General features: G+C 42.3%; 1 protein-coding gene across 3 annotated transcripts in view; it reads left to right on the top strand.

Moving 5' to 3' along the window:
• The window catches only part of PRKAR2B (protein kinase cAMP-dependent type II regulatory subunit beta), a 153,213-nt gene that overhangs the window by 23,691 nt on the left and 111,784 nt on the right, over positions 1 to 17,738 (top strand). For all 3 annotated transcript variants that reach the window (XM_074942473.1, XM_074942474.1, XM_074942472.1), the window contains exon 2: positions 15,886 to 15,921. In XM_074942473.1, coding sequence (XP_074798574.1) covers positions 15,886 to 15,921 — 36 coding nt within the window. The remainder of the gene's footprint in view (positions 1 to 15,885; positions 15,922 to 17,738) is intronic.

The following is a 17,738-nucleotide window of genomic DNA, read 5'->3' as shown; positions in this document are numbered from 1 at the left end:
CTGCTCCATGATTTTTTCGGGGACTGAGGTGAGGCTGACTGGCCTGTAGTTCCTAGGATCCTCCTTCTTCCCTTTTTTAAAGATTGGCACTACATTAGCCTTTTTCCAGTCATCTGGGACTTCCCCCGTTTGCCACGAGTTTTCAAAGATAATGGCCAATGGCTCTGCAATCACATCCGCCAATTCCTTTAGCACTCTCGGATGCAACTCGTCCGGCCCCATGGACTTGTGCACGTCCAGCTTTTCTAAATAGTCCCGAACCACCTCTTTCTCCACTGAGGGCTGGCCATCTACTCCCCATGTTGTGACGCCCAGCGCAGCAGTCTGGGAGCTGACCTTGTTCGTGAAGACAGAGGCAAAAAAAGCATTGAGCACATTAGCTTTTTCCACATCCTCTGTCAGTAGGTTGCCTCCCTCATTCAGTAAGGGGCCCACACTTTCCTTGCCTTTCTTCTTGTTGCCAACATACCTGAAGAAACCCTTCTTGTTACTCTTGACATCTCTTGCTAGCTGCAGCTCCAGGTGCGATTTGGCCCTCCTGATTTCATTCCTACATGCCCGAGCAATATTTTTATACTCATCCCTGGTCATATGTCCAACCTTCCACTTCTTGTAAGCTTCTTTTTTATGTTTAAGATCCGTCATACTTCCTATCTTTCCTGTGCATTGCTCTGCATCTCTACAGCCTTAGCTATCAGCCAGTTGGCTTTTAGCTCATGCAGTAGAGCAGGGATCAGCAACCTTTGGCATGCGGCCCGCCAGGGTAATCCCCTGGTGGGCTGGGCCGGTTTGTTTACCTGCCATGTCCGCAGGTTCGGCCGATCGCAGCTCCCACTGGCCGGAGTTTGCTGCTGCAGGCCAATGGGGGCTGCGGGAAACAGCGCGGGCCAAGGTGTGTGCTGGCCGCAGCTTCCCGCATCTCCCATTAGCCTGGAGCGGCAAACCATGGCCAGTGGAAGCCGCGATTGGCTGAACCTGCAGATGCGCAGGTAAACAAACCGGCCTGGCCCACCGGGAGGCTTCCCCTGGTGGGTCATGTGCCAAAGGTTGCCAATCTCTGCAGTAGAGGCTCATGCGCTAAGCTCCAGAGATTCCAGGTTCAATCCCGCCCCCTGACAACCGGGGTCTGTCAGCGTTACAAGTGGGGGCTCATCTGGAATTTCAACTGGGAAGTCTCTGAAGTCTCAGCTAGGGAAAGTACGTAACCCAAACACCTCCTGGGTGTGGTGTTCTGTCCCACCTAGTGGCACTGAGACCACATACAGAGAGATTGAGTCTATTCTACAGCCTTAGCTAAGAGCCAGTTGGCTTTTAGCTCATGCAGTAGAGGCTCATGCACTAAGCTCCAGAGGCCCCAGGTTCGATCCCACCTGCCAGCAACCAGGGTCTGTTGGTGTTACACAAGCATGAGCATCCTGAACATCTTTGTTGATTTGACAGGCCACTTACATGATTTCAACTTAAACCTATGGGTGAAATTGCAATGTAGTGGATCTCCACAGCAGTGTCACTTCATTTCAAAACAAACAGAGTCTCTTCAAAAGTGATTTGGAAATTGCAGAGATGCTACATTTCCCGACATTGCCAAACTGCCGGGACACTGCAGATGTGAATCAGATGGCATCATCTCTGGACAGGCTTCTTCAAATCTTCCAGCAGAGATTCCAAGAATTAGAAAGTGTTAAAGACATCTTCCTGTTGGTAACAAACCCATTTTTGGCACTTAGTGTGATCAAGTAAAAGCATCCTTTCCAGACGTTGAAAAAGCAAAACTGCAGCTGGAGCTTACTGATTTACAAGCGGATGAAGTGCTTAAGGTGCGGCATCCTGACACTACATATGAAACTTTCTAGATAACTCTTGTGTTGCACTCCAGTTATGCACACTTGAGGAAGGTGGCATTTAACATTTTGACTAAGTTTGGCTAGACATACGTCTGTGAGACAGCTGTGTATTCTCTCCATTCTGACTGATAATCATCTGTGCAATTGCCTCCTTTTTGCCTTGACTGAACTCACTCCAAACCTTTTCCAACAGAGGACCTATCACTTTTTCCCACTCATGGCAAGTAGTATAATTATACAATATTCATTCATATTTCATTTTAAATTTGTATTGCCATATAAAATTACATTTTCAGTAGTGATACTGCAGTTCTAACAGGTATTTCACAGAAATTATTCATGAATCTTTTGCTTAATACATGTGTAGGTTGGTATGTATTTGTTATTGGAAAGGCTTGAATCATAAAAGATAAAGCATTTATGTGTACTAAGTGTTGTTTTCTTTCAAACTCTGATACTTATATTAAATAAACCACAAAAGGCTTGAGAGTTTTGAATGTTTATCTATCTATATACACATTGCCTACAATAATGTTATTTGACAAAACACATTCAAAACTTAAAACAGTTGTCTGAAAGTGTTTTAATGTTAATATTTGCATCTATTTGACATTTTATCTATCTACTTTCTCAAGATTATTTTTAGGTTATACAGTGATTTGATTTTTCATTTAAAATGCACTAAAAATTTAAGCAATAGGCTCTGGGTATATTATGTAGCCTTGTATGTGTTCATTGAACAGGAGCACTTGCCATGTGAAAAATGTTTCTCTGGAGTCCAGACCTTGACTATACCTTGACCAAGAAATTTGGTCCTTTACAAAAAATAATTGATTACCCCGGATTAGACATAACCCCATGAGTTGATATGCCCTTCATTCACTACTCCTTAAATACCTCTGACTTGTCCAGAAAGAGGTGTTTTAAAAGTATACTTTTCGTTTCCTGTCTTACACAATAGAACTCTGCAGTTAGCCCCATATGCCTCTCCAATATGCAGCTCTCTCATGGTAATATAGTGTTTTTCTGCATCATTTTGTTCTTTTTAAATATAAACTTGCCATCAGATCTTCAGCTGGTGTAAATAGGTGAGGCTCTGTTGACTTCAAATTCTCAGTCTTAAATAGACTTATTTATACTAGCTGAGGAGCTCGTCCTGAATTTGTGTTGGCTGCAGGATCATTCAGTGATAAAAATTGGCAGCAAACTGAAGAGTGCAGCTGGCATCCTTTCTACTACAGTACATTCAACTCTTCTGAACTGGGTAATGTAAACCCAATGTAGACCATCAGTTTCCTTAGTGATAGCTCAGACCTTTTTATTTCCAGGTCAGGTAGTAGGGACCGCCATGAATAATCATAAATATATTTATAAGAAGTTTAACAACCCTCTCCCCTTCATTCTAGTTTATATACATCTGAGAGTAGTGTGGAAGATTGTACAGAATAAGCATAAAGATGCTAATTTAGAATTTATATTATTTTGTGCCTGCTAGGGAATATGTGGATGGGAGGGACTATAAGGGGGAAAAAGGAGGGGGGGGGGAGAGCGAGGTAAGAGATATTGACATTTGTAGAACAGAAATATGCATTGTAGATTAAGTAAATTTTAGTTTAAATATTTGTAACTGTCATTGATGATGTGTTTCAGGTTGTTTCATTTTTCACATACTATTCAATTCCATGTTCATTCTGAGTGTTTAGTTAGACTTAGCCCAATCAGAATTTAGCTGCTGTTATAAAAGGCGTCAGATGGCATGTTAATGAAGCTAATTATGCAGGTGCGCACAAGGTGTTCATTCCATATGTAAGCATTCTAAATCTGGATAGAATTCTGTAGCAGGAAAACTATTTACTGTAATTGGCTGAGATCATTTCAAGCCAAAGAAAGAATAGGGAGAACCAGTTACATCATGGCTGAGGAAGGTGTTGCTATTTTATTCTGCAGGAATTTTTACAGTGTCAACCATTATATCTTAACCTTTATATCCTGACAGTAATGAATCATTATTGATCTAATATAGTAGTGTATCCTTAGTTTACCTACTGATATATTTTTTGGGAAAGAACATAAGTTTACAGTATTCCACAAAATTTCTCTGCCTCCAAAATATACTTTTTGCTTCTTCCATGTCTTGTTTAAGGTCAGCCTACTGTGACTAGTAATATACTTTACTCTGATTCAGGGATTTTACTCTCACTCCTCATTATAAGCCCATATCTATTGTGGTCTCATCTAGTTGTGAGTGACCTTTTAATTGAGTGAAGAAGAATATGATAGGATCACATAACAATAGTCATTTTTCTGCACCTTAGACAAGTGTATTTTGTAATATTTTTCATTGTGTACTTGTTAATTCTGTACTTACGATTCAGTATCTTTATTAACTTACACTTTTATATTATTATTTTTCTTTAATTTATGTATTTTAATCCTATTATCAGCACCCAAGTACTTTTTTCTTTTGACCTAGCAACATAGTCTTTCTTAGGTTCAGTCTTTCTAAGCTTAAGGGAAGTTCTAAGCCAATTTAGCTGTGCGTTCATGCTGGGTATAGGCTGTTGTAGGTGGCTTTTGCAGAATAAAGCAATGAAATAAGATGCTAACTTATGATAGGAGCAATAACAATGCCTATAGCCAAGCATTTACAGGTGTTAACATTCTAAGGGGCCTTTTTCAGCTTCTTGTAACTTTGTCAGCCTTTTGGACTGAGATTTTGGTGGGGGCTGGCTCACTAGTGAATTTGGTGGAAAGTTTGAGCAAAATCAGTTCAGCTGCTTGAGATTGAAGAAAACAGAACAATACTTTTCTTACCACTTAAAAAAAATTGTGACTTTTTTTTTAACAGTTCTAGTGTCTCAGGAGTTGGTAACAATCCCTACATTGTAGCTGTCCTTTCAGGGTATGTCTACACTGCAATTAAACACCTGCGGCTGGCCTGTGTCAGCTGACTCAGGCGGGGGCTGTAGGGCTATAAAATTGCAGCATAGACATTTGGGCTTGGGCTGGAACCTGAGCTCTGGGACCCCAGTGTAGACATTATCTCAGAACATCAGAGAGTGCCAGGGCTTGTGCTCCGGCCTGAGCCCAAAAGTCTGTGCTGCAATTTTATAGTCCTGCAGCCCGAGCCCCATGAGCCCGAGTCAGCAGATACAAGCCAGGTGCGAGTGTTTAATTGCAGTGTAGACATACCCAGTGGTCTGGTGAAAGCTAATTGAAAATCATGGTAATTTTTAAAAAAAGTTACTTACAAATGGATACTAGATTTTGTAAGTCTTAAGTCTGTGAAAATTCTGTTGGTTCTGTACGTGTGCGCTGCTTAGGAAACTTCACAGGTAATTTGTTACATTTTTATAAGCTGAGAAGAGTGGTGACTGCCAAGCAGCTAGCAAAAGGGATCCCCCCTCACCATTTCCTTGCTATTGCTGTTAATATGTTCCCAATCAAAATGACCTATAGCCTAGGGGAAGGACCACTTAGCTGACTGTTGGGAGACTATTCATTCTAGTCCAGTATTTTCTACTGGCTGGCTTTAATGCTCTACACTTCATAACCCATACTTCGCTTCATATGTCCAGTCACTTCAACAAAACCATGGAAATTAGACAGTCCCCAGATTATATCAACTGGGAAAGTGGCCAGTTTCCTAGCATTGATTATTTGTTTTCAGTGACTATAAGAGCACCTATCCTAAGGATCTAGGGGCTTCATATATTATTAGTAAATACAGCTCATACAAATTCTTAAATAGAAGTATGGACTTCTGGTTAAGGAGCTGGAGTGGGACTCAGAAGAACCTGGCTCAGGTCCTGGTTTTCACACAAACTCTCTAAGGGTATGTCTATGCTGTGATAAAAAGCCTGTGTCACTGATCTCAGAGCTTAGGTCAGCTGACTCAGGCTCGCGGGGGAGTGGGTGGGGGGGTTTGGGCTGCAGAGCTATAAAATTGCACTGTAGATGCTTGGGCTCGGACTGGAGCCCGGGCTCTGAGACCCTTTCCCCTTGACATACCCTAAGTCACCTTGGGGAAGTCCATCTCTCTGTGCCTCAGTTGCCAATCTGTAAAATTGAGAAAATACTTCCCTGCCTCACAGAATGTTGTGAGGATAAATTTGTTTTGTGTGGAAGGTGCTCGTATACTATAGGTTTAGGGCCCATGCAAGAGCCTAGATAGAAAAATATTGTAAGATAGCCTCAAACAACCCCACCTTCCAGTTAAACAAAACAAAACAACCTTCAAACAATTACGTTGGTCTGTTTTGTTTTTTGTTTTTTAAAAGACTCCATCCTCTCTAATGATCCCAGCCACCCCAGAATTCTCAGCCTTCCTCAAACACCTGAGAAAATTGTTGGGCCTTGTGCATGTGCTGAACGTTTGCAAATTTGATTATTTCAGATCTGTTGAGAGTAAATATTAGGTGTACAAGAGGTACTCTTAGGTATGCAGATCCCAGGCCATTTAGCACTTTAAACCATAAGTCAAGACCAAAATCTTAAATTCCACCCCAAAACTAATAGGTAGCTAATTCAAATTAAAAATCACTTATGCATATATGTACTTTTTCTGATCTAATTTAAGTATTTATATGTAATATATTTTTGGAAAGATACTCCTAACAACTGGAGAGCAGCTTTCTATATTTAGCTAAGTTTTTGAAAGATTTTAAGGTGATAGCCATGTAGATTGCATTGTAGCATTCTGATGACAAGGTGACAAAGATGTGAATAACAATAGGGAAGCCTGCATTTGAAAGAAAAGATTCTGACTAAACATAGATTAGTGGTGAGGGGGAAGCAGTTCTGGTCACTGCTGCTGTCTTAGGGCTTGTCTACACTTACAGTGCTGCAGTGGCACAGCTGCACTGGTGTAGGTGCACTGCTGTAGTGCTTAGGACTTGGCTACACTTGCGAGTTACAGCACATTAAAGCAGCCCCGGGCGCTCTAGCTCACAACCCGTCCACACTGGCAAGGCACGTAGAGCACTCTGACTCCATGGCTAGAGCGCTCCTGGTACTCCACCTCGGCGAGAAGATTAACGCTTGTTGTGCCTCGCTGAAACTCCCGGGCGTCAGTGTGAACGAGGTGTTGCATTACTGTGCTCTGATCAGCCCCCGGAAACGTCCCATAATCCCCTTAAGTCAAATGGCCACTCTTCTCATTGTTGTGGAATCGCTGCAGGAATGAGGATATGCCCTTTGAAAGCTCAGTTTCTGACAACGGGCATGCTTATCTGCTCCGAGACAAAGCAACCATTACTGTGGAATGCTGTGTGTGAGAGAGAGAGAGGCGGGGACAATTGGGGGTCTGCTGCTTTCTGAACTTACAAGACAGCATGCTGACATGCTCTCAACCCCCCAAAAACCCACTCTCTCTCCCCCCACATACACACAACACACTCCCTGTCACACTCCACCCCACCCTACCCCCCATTTGAAAAGCACGTTGCAGCCACTTGTTTGCTGGGATAGCTACCACAATGCACTGCTCTCTGTGGCCGTTGCAAGAGCTGCTAATGTGGCCACACCGGTGCACTTGTAGCTGTCAGTGTGGACAGATTGCAGCGCTTTCCCTACTGTGCTCTATGAAGGCTGTTTTAACTCAAAGTGCTCTACATCTTCAAGTGTAGCCGCCTTTAGTGAAGACACTACCTACGCCCAAGTGAGAGCTTCCCCTGTTGGCACAGGTACTCCACCTCCCCGAGAGGCAGTAGCTATGTTGATGGGAGAAGCCCTCTGTCGACATAGCACTGTCGACACCGGTAGATATACCGACATAAGTTGGTCGTGTAGACAGGGTGACCAGATGTCCAAATTTTATAGGGACAGTCCCGATATTTGGGGCTTTGTCTTAAATAGGTGCCTATTATCCCCCACCCCCATCCCAATTTTTCACACTTGCCATCTGGTCACCCTAAGTGTAGACCAAGCAGAAGAGATGAGACACTAATAAAATCCCCCAGGCACTGGATGTGTGCAACAGCAGGTGCTGATGTAATAAATAAGGAGGTTCACATCTGCATCATCTCGTCCATTTACATGTCGCAATTAGGTGTCATTTGTATTCTCTTTAATAAATTAAACTTGTGGCTACTGTAGAAAGATTAACAAATTTATTAGAGCATAAGCTTTTGTGGGCTATGACCCACTTCTTCAGATATATGGAGGAAGTGGGTCATAGCCCATGAAAGCTTATGCTCTAATAAATTTGTTAGTCTTTAAGGTGCCACAAGACTCCTCGTTGTTTTTGCTGAAACAGACTAACATGGCTACCCCTCTGAAACTTGTACAGAGATTATAAATTGGGGCCTAACTTTTTTTTTTTTAAATAGGAGCCTAAAATTAGACTGTATACTCTTAAATGCTGAGCTCCCAGTAGCTTCCACTGAAATGAACGGGAGCTGCTGGGTGGTCAACAGGTCTGCAAGTTAGGTCATTTTTTAGGCACCCATTTTCTAAAAACCTTTGCCTAAATATCTAGCTGTAAGGTTTGTAAAGGAAACCTTCCAAGTGTGGGTTTAAGCAGGTTGTTTCCTGGAGTCTGCAGATAGACAAACAATATCTGTAGGACAGGTGTGAATTGCCCAGTTTGTCTCATTAAACATTGACTCTGAACCCTAGTGATAACTAAGGCTAAGATTATGTCATGGGGGTTGTGGAAGTCACAGACAGCAACCTCCTTGACATTGGGGATCCCGCAGCAGCCCAGCCTCCGTGGGTGGCGGAGGACCCTCCTGTGGGCGGCGGGACCCTATCAATTGAACAGCCACTGCTGGCGACTCTGAGCTGCCCAGCCGCCGCTGCTGGCTGGCGTCCCCCTTGCAGCTCCCAGCCACCAGCGGCGGTGGCAGAGGGACCCTGGAGCTGCTCAGTGGGAGGAGGGAACCCCTGGTGCCCCCCAACCTCCGCAGCTCCCTGGCCACCACCACTGGCAGGGGCCTCCCTGCAGCTCACCTGCCGTCGTGAGCAGTGGGCTACTCCCAGCTGCCACCGGTGGCAGCAGAAAGACCCTGGAGCTGCAGCCAGGGGCCTCCCACAGCTCCCCAGACTCTGCCACTAGCAGGGTCCCCTCCCCCCAACTCCAGCCCTGCAGGGTGGTGGTGGGGACCCTCCTAACTCCAGCCCTGCAGGGCGGTGGGGGACCCCTCCCAGCCACTGGGTAATGGGGTCCCTGCAGCTCCCAGCCACTGCAGGGGAGATGGGTCAGGGTGCTGGATCCTTCTCCTTCCCCATTTTGTCAGGGATGTTTTTAGTAAAAGTCAGGGACTGGTCATGGCTTCTGTGACATTTTGTTTATTGCCCATGACCTGTCGCTGACTTTTACTAAAAACATCCCTGACAAAATCGTAGCCTTAACGATAATATTTGAATACATGGTGAATTCTCATGTACTTACTGAGCATGCTTGACAGCTCACACATGGCAACCTCTGGAATGGCTGGTGGGTGTAGGGGGCACTAAGTTCACCAGACCAGGGTTTCCTTACAATTCAGGTTTCGCAGCCTGTCTGTGAAAAATCATTGCACAGGTTAACCTGTTGCAGCCTCTGATATAGTTTAAAATTGGAAGCAGAGATTTGAATAACTTTTTTCCCCTTAGCTAAATGACTTTGAGTGGTTCTTATGAGACAAGGACTGAGTACATTGGTATAAGCAGTAATACCAGGATGAACTTATAAAGCAAAAATGTCTGACTGTGCATCATAATGCATGCTTCAGATAACAAGAACAATTAAATATAACAAGCATTTTCTTTAACCTACTTTTATATTCTGATACAGAAAATTAATCCATCAAACAAAATTTAAGTTTCTTGTTTTTAAAAAAGGAAAAAATTGTAGATCTGCTCATGTGGAAACAAATATGCTCTCCAAGAACAGCATTCCCTTCCTATTGTTCTGTTTCAGCACGTTGGGTTACCAGTCTAATACAAATTGAAAGCCCCTTCAGGCAGGGCTTTTGTTTTTTTATTTGTATGTAAAGCATTATGCACACCAACAGTTTTGAATAATAGCAGAAACTGTTTTTCACAGATAAGGGATGCAAGGTGTACATGCCATTTTTTTCATGATAGTCAAGGTTAAATAACTAGCCAATTTGCAGCATAATGATTAGCTGCAAATATATGTCAAAAGAAGAATACAATGGAGCTGCTTTGTAATAGTATTTTAAAAATACAAGAATTTTAAAGTCAATATAAAATTGACTTTAATGTAAAAATTTTAAAACTGGAATATGTTGGAATCTTTGTAAGGCTTAATGTTTGCTGGGACTTCCTGCTAGCATTTCTTCCTGACCCATACCTACAGCATCCTAAAAACACAGCTTCTATACTACAACCACAGGGAGAGAGGGTAGGAAAGCTGAAATGGAGTGAGAGAGTCCAAAAGAGCCATAAAAATGTTTAAATTAATGAGGGGCTGATCAGCTCCTGTTTTCCTGTCTGGCTAATGAGAGGCAGAGAGTCTGTGGGGAAGAAGGGGTCACCATTGCATTTCCGCAGCATGTATTCCCTCTTCCTTCCTTCTATTCACCACGGTGCTGGTCCTATCAAGTTACCCTCCTGTTGAGCAAGGTAGCAGGTGTCTGTGCACCTTTTCTTACTCTGCAGCTTGAAGGAGCAGCTGATGTGTTGGTATGATGTCTTTAGCAATGTGAATGTTAATCAACATGTCGTGGTGGTGGTACGTGTTTTAAAGGTGGTACGTGTAGGCTGACACTTTGTTTTTTAAAATTTGTTATTACCCCAGCACATTCCACATAGTAGAATTTTCCCCAACCAGCAACTGTTTGTCTTGCAAAATCCAAATCAATTCCAGCTCGATTTCGTTTTTCTCCCTCACGCCGTGGCTCACAAAACCAGGGCTCCAGCACAGTCCTTCACTCAGCGGGTGGCTCCCCAACCTCTTACTGCTGGACTTTCTGATTTTTTTTTTTTTTTTTTTACACAGCATCTCATACAGTACCACATCCATGCATGTAAATGCACATGCACATACTCTTCTTTGTCCCCAGCAGAATTAGCGCTGCTGCTGTTCGATACCTCTTTAGCAATGAAGTCTTCTTGGGGAGCCTGCCCCAGCAGTGCTTCCTGTCGTAGCAGTGTCTTTCTTTGTAGGGAGCCATCTGGTGGCACTTTCTCATGGGTACATCTTATCATTTGGGGGAGATGCAGCCCCTTTTCACTTTAGTGGAGAAGTTTAAGGATTGTTTCTCTATCATGGAACCCGACAGGAGGACGGTTATCCAAACTTTTGTCTTCAGTAGCAGAGTATTACATATATGTGCACATCAGTAGGACTGTGTTTTGCCATTCGGGGTAAAGATTGCTGAGGGCCCAAGCGATGGTTTTGTTTGTATTTTGTTATTCTTGTTTTTAATCAAAAATGTAAGCTTAAAGAACAAGAATAGAATCATCATCATCATGGTAAATCCCATCCCAAAGGGATGTATCCTTTTGGCAGATCAAGTGCCACCTGGATCAATCTCTGGGTAAGTTCGTAGGATGATCTGGTTGAATATTTAGTTTCTGTCCATCACTAGCAATCTTATCATGCCAACAAACCTTTTGGCACCCACATGATCACAGGCTGTGTAGCAGCATTCCTTGGTGTACATCCTTTAGAATTCATTGGTATTCCTTTTTTAATAATATGTCAATACCAAGAAAGCCGCCAGAACTGAACCAGTGCTATTGGAGATGTTTAGTGGGTTCAACTTAGAATATCTTCATTTCTGATCTTGTCCTTCCACTTAATGTGGAATAGCTGACGAAGATGACAAGAATTGAAAATATCAGTCCAGTGTTCTTCACCATCCTCAGTGCCCATGTTTCACTTTTGTACAATAAAGTTAATATAACTCTGGTTCTGTAAGTCAGCAGCTTTGTGGCAAGCTTGACATCACAGTGTCCACACAGAGGCTGCTGAAGGGCCTGAAACATGACAGCAGCTTCTGATATATGAATGTCCACATCTTTTGAGCATCCTCCAGCACTGTCTCTGAAACTGCCCTGATATTTGAGAGTTGCTCCCTGTTCAGTGTCCTGCCAGTTGGTTGTAATCTGGAGTTGGAGGCTGTTTGATGATTTTAATAAAAAATGTAACCTTAAAGAACAGGAACAGAATGATAGACAGGTAAATTTGGTGAGGTGTACTTATGAAATTTAAGGGATACATTTTATATTTGTAATATTACTGCTATAGGGATTCCCACCTGGGGCAGGAGGCTTGGGCTGAGGGCTCTGGGAGGGAGTTTGGGTGTGGGAGGGGGCTCAGGGCTGGGGCAGGGGGTTGGGGTGCGGGAGGGAGTTTGGGTGCAGGCTCCAACCAGGCAGCACTTACCTTAGGTGGCTCCCACAAGCGGCAACATGTCTGGCAGCAGCTCCTAGGCTCCGGAGCGGCCAGGCAGTTCTGTGCACTGCCCCTGCCTGCAAGCACCGCCCCCGGAGTTCCCATTGGCCGCGGTTCCCTGTTCCCGGACAATGGGAGCTGCAGAATCAGCGCTCAAGGCGGGGGCAGTGTGCAGAGACCCCTTGGCTGAGCTTCTGCCTAGGAGCCGCTGCTGCACATATCGCAGCTTCCAGGAGCGGCGTGGAGCCAGGGCAGGTAGGGAACTGCCTTAACCCTGCTATGCCGCTGGACTTTTAGAGGCCTAAAATCTCCTGAATTGGCTTCAGTAGCCTCCGGGAGATTGAGCCCAATTCCAGGAGACTCCTGGCCAAACCAGGAGGATTGGCAACCCTACTCGAGAGGCAGCCATTTACAGGAAGACACTGGGACTGCCAGCTCAAGGCAGCTGGAGCCAGCAGAGCAGGAGCAGAGTTGAGGTCTGTGCAGCTTTCAACCCTCCCCCCATCCTGCTGGGAGAGGGATGTGCTGTTTTTAGCCCCCCTTCCCTGGCCGGGAGGGGGACATGCTGCGCCTCTCTCTCTCTCTCTCTCTCTCTCTCTCTCTCGCTAGCAAATTTATGCCAGGGTTGACTAGGTTGCTCAGCTGTTACTGAATCCTGGCCTGGAGTGTCATCTGCTGGATCTGGAGCCCTAACTGCGCTTTGTTCAAAGTTACAAGCATTTCAGAGTTACGGACAACCTCCATTCCCAAGGTGTCCATAACTCTGAGGTTCTGTTGTAAGGGGCAGTTTCTAAAAAGTAGGCCTCTGACCGATAGGAGTAACTGCAGATGGTTTTAAACTAAATAAAGAGTATCTGTCTTAAAATGAGCCAATACAGCCCTTTCCCACCCCACAGCTAGTGTTATCTCCTATGTGAACTCAGGTTCAATGAAAAAGCTGTTGGTCCTTAGAAAGGGGGGGAAGAGATACAGAGGAAAGGTCTTGCAAAGAAAGGAGGTTGTAAATCTTATCTGGGTTAAGACTGGAAATAAGGGTGAAGTCTCTCAAATTGTTTTTAGCTGTAGTCAGTAATTGGAAATGACATCACTTGTTTGTTAAAGGGTACAAGAAGTCAGCTCTTAAAGGGTTCATTGCTAATACCTGCCTGACCGGGCTGGAGCCAACCAACATGGGTCCGAGTACCCTTGGTTTAGCCTGTTTGCTAGTATCTTGATCAAATACTTATAAATGTTTTGTTACTGCTTGGGTGTAGTAAATTGCTTATTAGTTAAGCTTTTAAGGCAATTGCATGAAGTACCATTTGGCCTTTGGATTTGATAAAGAATTCATGGTTAAATTGGTGTTGGGTGATTTCCCATATTGATATTACTAATTTCCAATATTATTAAGCCCCTACTTGAATCGTGGGATGATCGTCAAAAAATTGCAGCTGAGTTGTGGAAAAGCCATGGAAAATCGTGGAAAAGTAATAATGGATGCTATTATTTGCGGTAATTTGGAAAAGGGTTAACAGCAACAGCCTGGGGCTGAGAGCTAGGGAGACTCCCACTGTCGGCTGCCTGGGGCTGAGAGCCAGGGGGTTCCCACCATCAAAACTGTGGTGGAAGCCTAATATTGCAGGAACTGCAATTTCCTCAATATCGCAAATTAAGTAGGGCCTTAAATATTATTAATAATTCCAACAGTGTGCCTCCCTTTTCCCTCCATTGCACCCCACTCACCTTTGTTGTCCTTGGTTAACGAAGACTGAGTTCAGAGATGCATTTGTGTGAGTTCACCTCTTACCCAGAGGATCCTGTCTTGGAAAAATGTACTGGTCTGGAAAGCGTGTGTCACCTAACATTTCTGGAGCAGTAGTAGTTGTTGTTTTACCTAGATGCCCCAATCTGGATAAGAACCCCATTAAGCCAGGTGCTGCACAAACATGTAGTGATAGTTTGTCATGAGGAGCTGACAATCTAAATCAAGAAAAGGTGTAACAAGTTAGTGTGACTAACAAAAGGAGGGAAGAAGGGAGGGAAGATAAGAATAAGAAAAACACAAGCATTGGTTTCATAGGTTAGCTATGACATAACTTGGAACCATCACGCAACTTCAAGTTTATTTTTGCATTATTTTTTAAGAGAGCCACAAAATTTAATTGACATTGGGCAGGTGGAGGTCTGAACCTGGCCCAGTGATGCCTGCCAAATCCATTACACCCAAGATGAGATTCACCCCTGCAAAAAGCAGTCATTATTTCATCCTCTGCCCTCCACAAAGGTTTCTGCTGGGGTGGGGCTAGATTTAATATTTGCCAGTGGGAATGACTGGGAGAAGGCTCTGAGACTATGGATATTGTATACACCCCCACCTGTGTTGCTGGTTCCTGACAGGCTGCTTTTCCTTGTGATGGAATTGTGGTCCCTTTGCATCACTGCAGTTTAGTCTCCTGGTATGCTTCTGGCTACCAGGACCTTCCACTACCATCTGTGAATTTGAACCAGAATGTATAACTCTGCTCTTGTTCCCTCTTCCAACAGAGTTTGAGAGGCTGTTAGCAGCTCCATGGGATTCAGACTTTCCTATTTCTTAAGCAGTACTTAGTTCTGTGTGCATATGTCTACATTCAAGAAATGCTATATAAACCCCACTGAAATTAAGTAGAGAAAAAAATTCAATATTTTCTTCATTCAATGTTCATACAGAATGATTGAGAGGGTTTTATACAGTTAACACTAATAATATAAGAGGGAATATTTATGTAAAAGTAGGTGACCCACACTTTAAAATAGGTCATCTGATTATCATCTTGTTCTCTCTTTCAGTTCTGTTAAGATTTTAACAATTGATCTCTTAACCTGCTAGGGTTAGAAATAATTTATTATCATTTGAAATCAGATTCTAGGGTGCATTTAGATGGTATAATATATAAAACATTGGTTTCTAGCTCTAGCAGTACTTGAGTGTGCTGGTAACACTAGGCAGGAATTGAAGTGGAGGCAATCCCCTCTCCGCCCAAGAAAGTAGTCAAAATTGTATATATCTTGCAGCCTGTCAGGGTTAGAAACAAGCTGGGAATCTCTGTTTTCTCAGTGTGTGTATAGGGCAAATTTATAGGTAATTTGTGAGACATTGGACAATCATTGGTGCCTTGGAGCTACACATGGAGTTTTTTTGGCATTGTTCTTGACTTATGTGAACAGTTACTGACCTGTATAACTTTTGGTTCCTCAGGTGGGATTTCAGGGTGGTCTTTTATTATACAAGAGCATCTTTAAGTTAACTGATATCTAGATCTATAAATTTTGTAAAAATAAAATCCACTCTATTAAATGTTTGCATCCAAGTTTGCATTGTTCGTAGACGTTGGCTTCTTGCAGTCCTAGTTATTTAAGTAACAGATGCAAATATAAAATATTTCATAATGAGACATGGCAATAAGTACATGCATCTAGTAATGCTTAAAAAGAGAGTGAAAATGTTTTTTTAATCTTAATTTCTTTAAATATCAGTGATAATTGACCATAACACCCATTGCGACTTTGGGTTCACATATTTAGACTGAGGACAACTACTAGCATGTTTCTCTGAAAATCTACAGCGAATTGTTCAACAAAATGATGCTATTTTTATACAGTGTTATTTTTTAAAGTTCTGTCTTTAAACTATTAATAAAATAATCTAATTATGTCTTTCTATTTTTCTTTCAGCTCCAGCGATAAACCGGTTCATTAGACGGGCATCAGGTAGGTTTGATAAAGTTGCATGTTTTCATTGGCCTGTAGAACTATTGAAACATGATGATGATTATGGCTATTATGTTAAGTATGCTGTAACATTAATAATATGTGTTCACAGATAACTAACTTAAGTTTCTCTAAGTTAGTTATTTGGTTTGCTGAAAAAAAATACTGTATGTGGAATGACTGTTAAGACTTCAGGCATCCTGCAATTCCAGGGTCATGGAATTTGCCATAGAATTCTCCCATTGTTACAGAATTGGTCAAGAATCTAAGCTTACTTTTTTTTTTTTTTTTTTAAAAGAATGTTTCTGGTGGCGATGGGTGCAAAGAAAATATCAAAGGATTGTAAACCAATGTTGTTGTGCCGAGTTGGCCTGAGTTCTGAGATGCAATATTGTCAAGCCTGAGCATTCAGAAATCATGAGTTGGCCCCCCAGAAATTATTAAATTAAAAAAAACCCTAACTTTTGGGTTATTTTTATTTGTTGTCTGGGTTTGTAGCCTTTGGGTTTCCTGTTTTCAAATGTTTCTCCACAGCCATGAAGGTGAGAAACTTAGCTTTCATTTAAAAAAAAACCAAAAAAACGTGAATTGACAAGCTGATACTTTAAGAAAATCTCCAGTTAGGAGACCTATAAAATTGTGAGCTGGCAACACTGGAGAGGTGAACTAGCTCCATTAATCTCAGTGAGTTAACTTTGAAACCTAAAGAAAACAATACTGACACTTTCAGCTGTGAACTATTTTACTGTTGATCATTTTAACCAAAACAGATAGTGTGCTTATCCCACGCTCCCAAACTGACACCCATGCTCCCTATCCTGCTTCCAAAACCACTAGGTTCTTCCCTGGCAACTTCTGCTATGCTGTGGTCAGCACAAAAGTATTTGCCATATTGAAAACTGAAAATGTGGGAACAGCATTACATAAATGCAAAGTCACATGCATGTATGTTTGCAGGGCTGGTGCCTGTGGTAAGTGACACACACATTAAAGAAGGATAATGCATCACAATACCTAGTTTATTTTATGTTTGCATTTGTAGTTTTAATTACATGATAATATTTCATGTACTGCAATATTGTATATTTTATCAAGCTAATGAACCATTAGCAAACAGGAGCATTCACTAAAAGCGAGGAAAGATATTTTTGGTGCTACCTTTAGTGTGTGATGGTTGGCAAGGTTATACTGTACCTTTTTTTTTTATCAATAGTTGACTTCTTAATGAATGAAAGCTGACTAGCAAAGGAATGACAGCTTTGTATTTTAATAGATGGGTTCAATTCAGTAGAAAAAAGTGAGTTAATATTGTAGAGGGAAAAATCAGCAATTACTTTTATATTATACCATTGGGAGGAAAACAATGGTTCGGGACACTTTTTTTCTGCATGCCTATGTCTGAAAAACAACACTTCAAAAAAACCAAACCAACTCTTGTGGGCCATTAATGCATAGTGTGCTTTTGTCTATTATAAAGAGAAAAAATGGAGTTGTGTCATTTAGAAAAGTGATAACTGACAAAAACAGCTTTTTCTCGTTAAACAAATGTGACATTTAGTGCACTTGCATAGAAGCCTATTCACATATTAGACTGTAATGACTTCACAGGGCCCAGAATGGTCTACTGTGTTAATGATGTTTGCATTAACTGTCTCTAATATGATCCTGGGAGTTTTGACTAGGTAAGGAGTTGAGAAAAGAACCGGAAGTCTTCAAGAAAATTAGGCTCATTTAAAAAAAAAAAAGAAAGCACTAGTAACAATTCCTGTTACACCCCTATGTGGTTATTTTACAGTAACATACAGAACATACCTACA

The sequence above is a fragment of the Natator depressus genome, chromosome 1 (genome assembly GCF_965152275.1).
Source record: "Natator depressus isolate rNatDep1 chromosome 1, rNatDep2.hap1, whole genome shotgun sequence".
NCBI classification, from domain to species: domain Eukaryota; kingdom Metazoa; phylum Chordata; order Testudines; family Cheloniidae; genus Natator; species Natator depressus.
The sequence above is the reverse complement of the archived record's forward strand: the minus strand, read 5'-3'. Positions and strand labels throughout refer to the sequence as shown.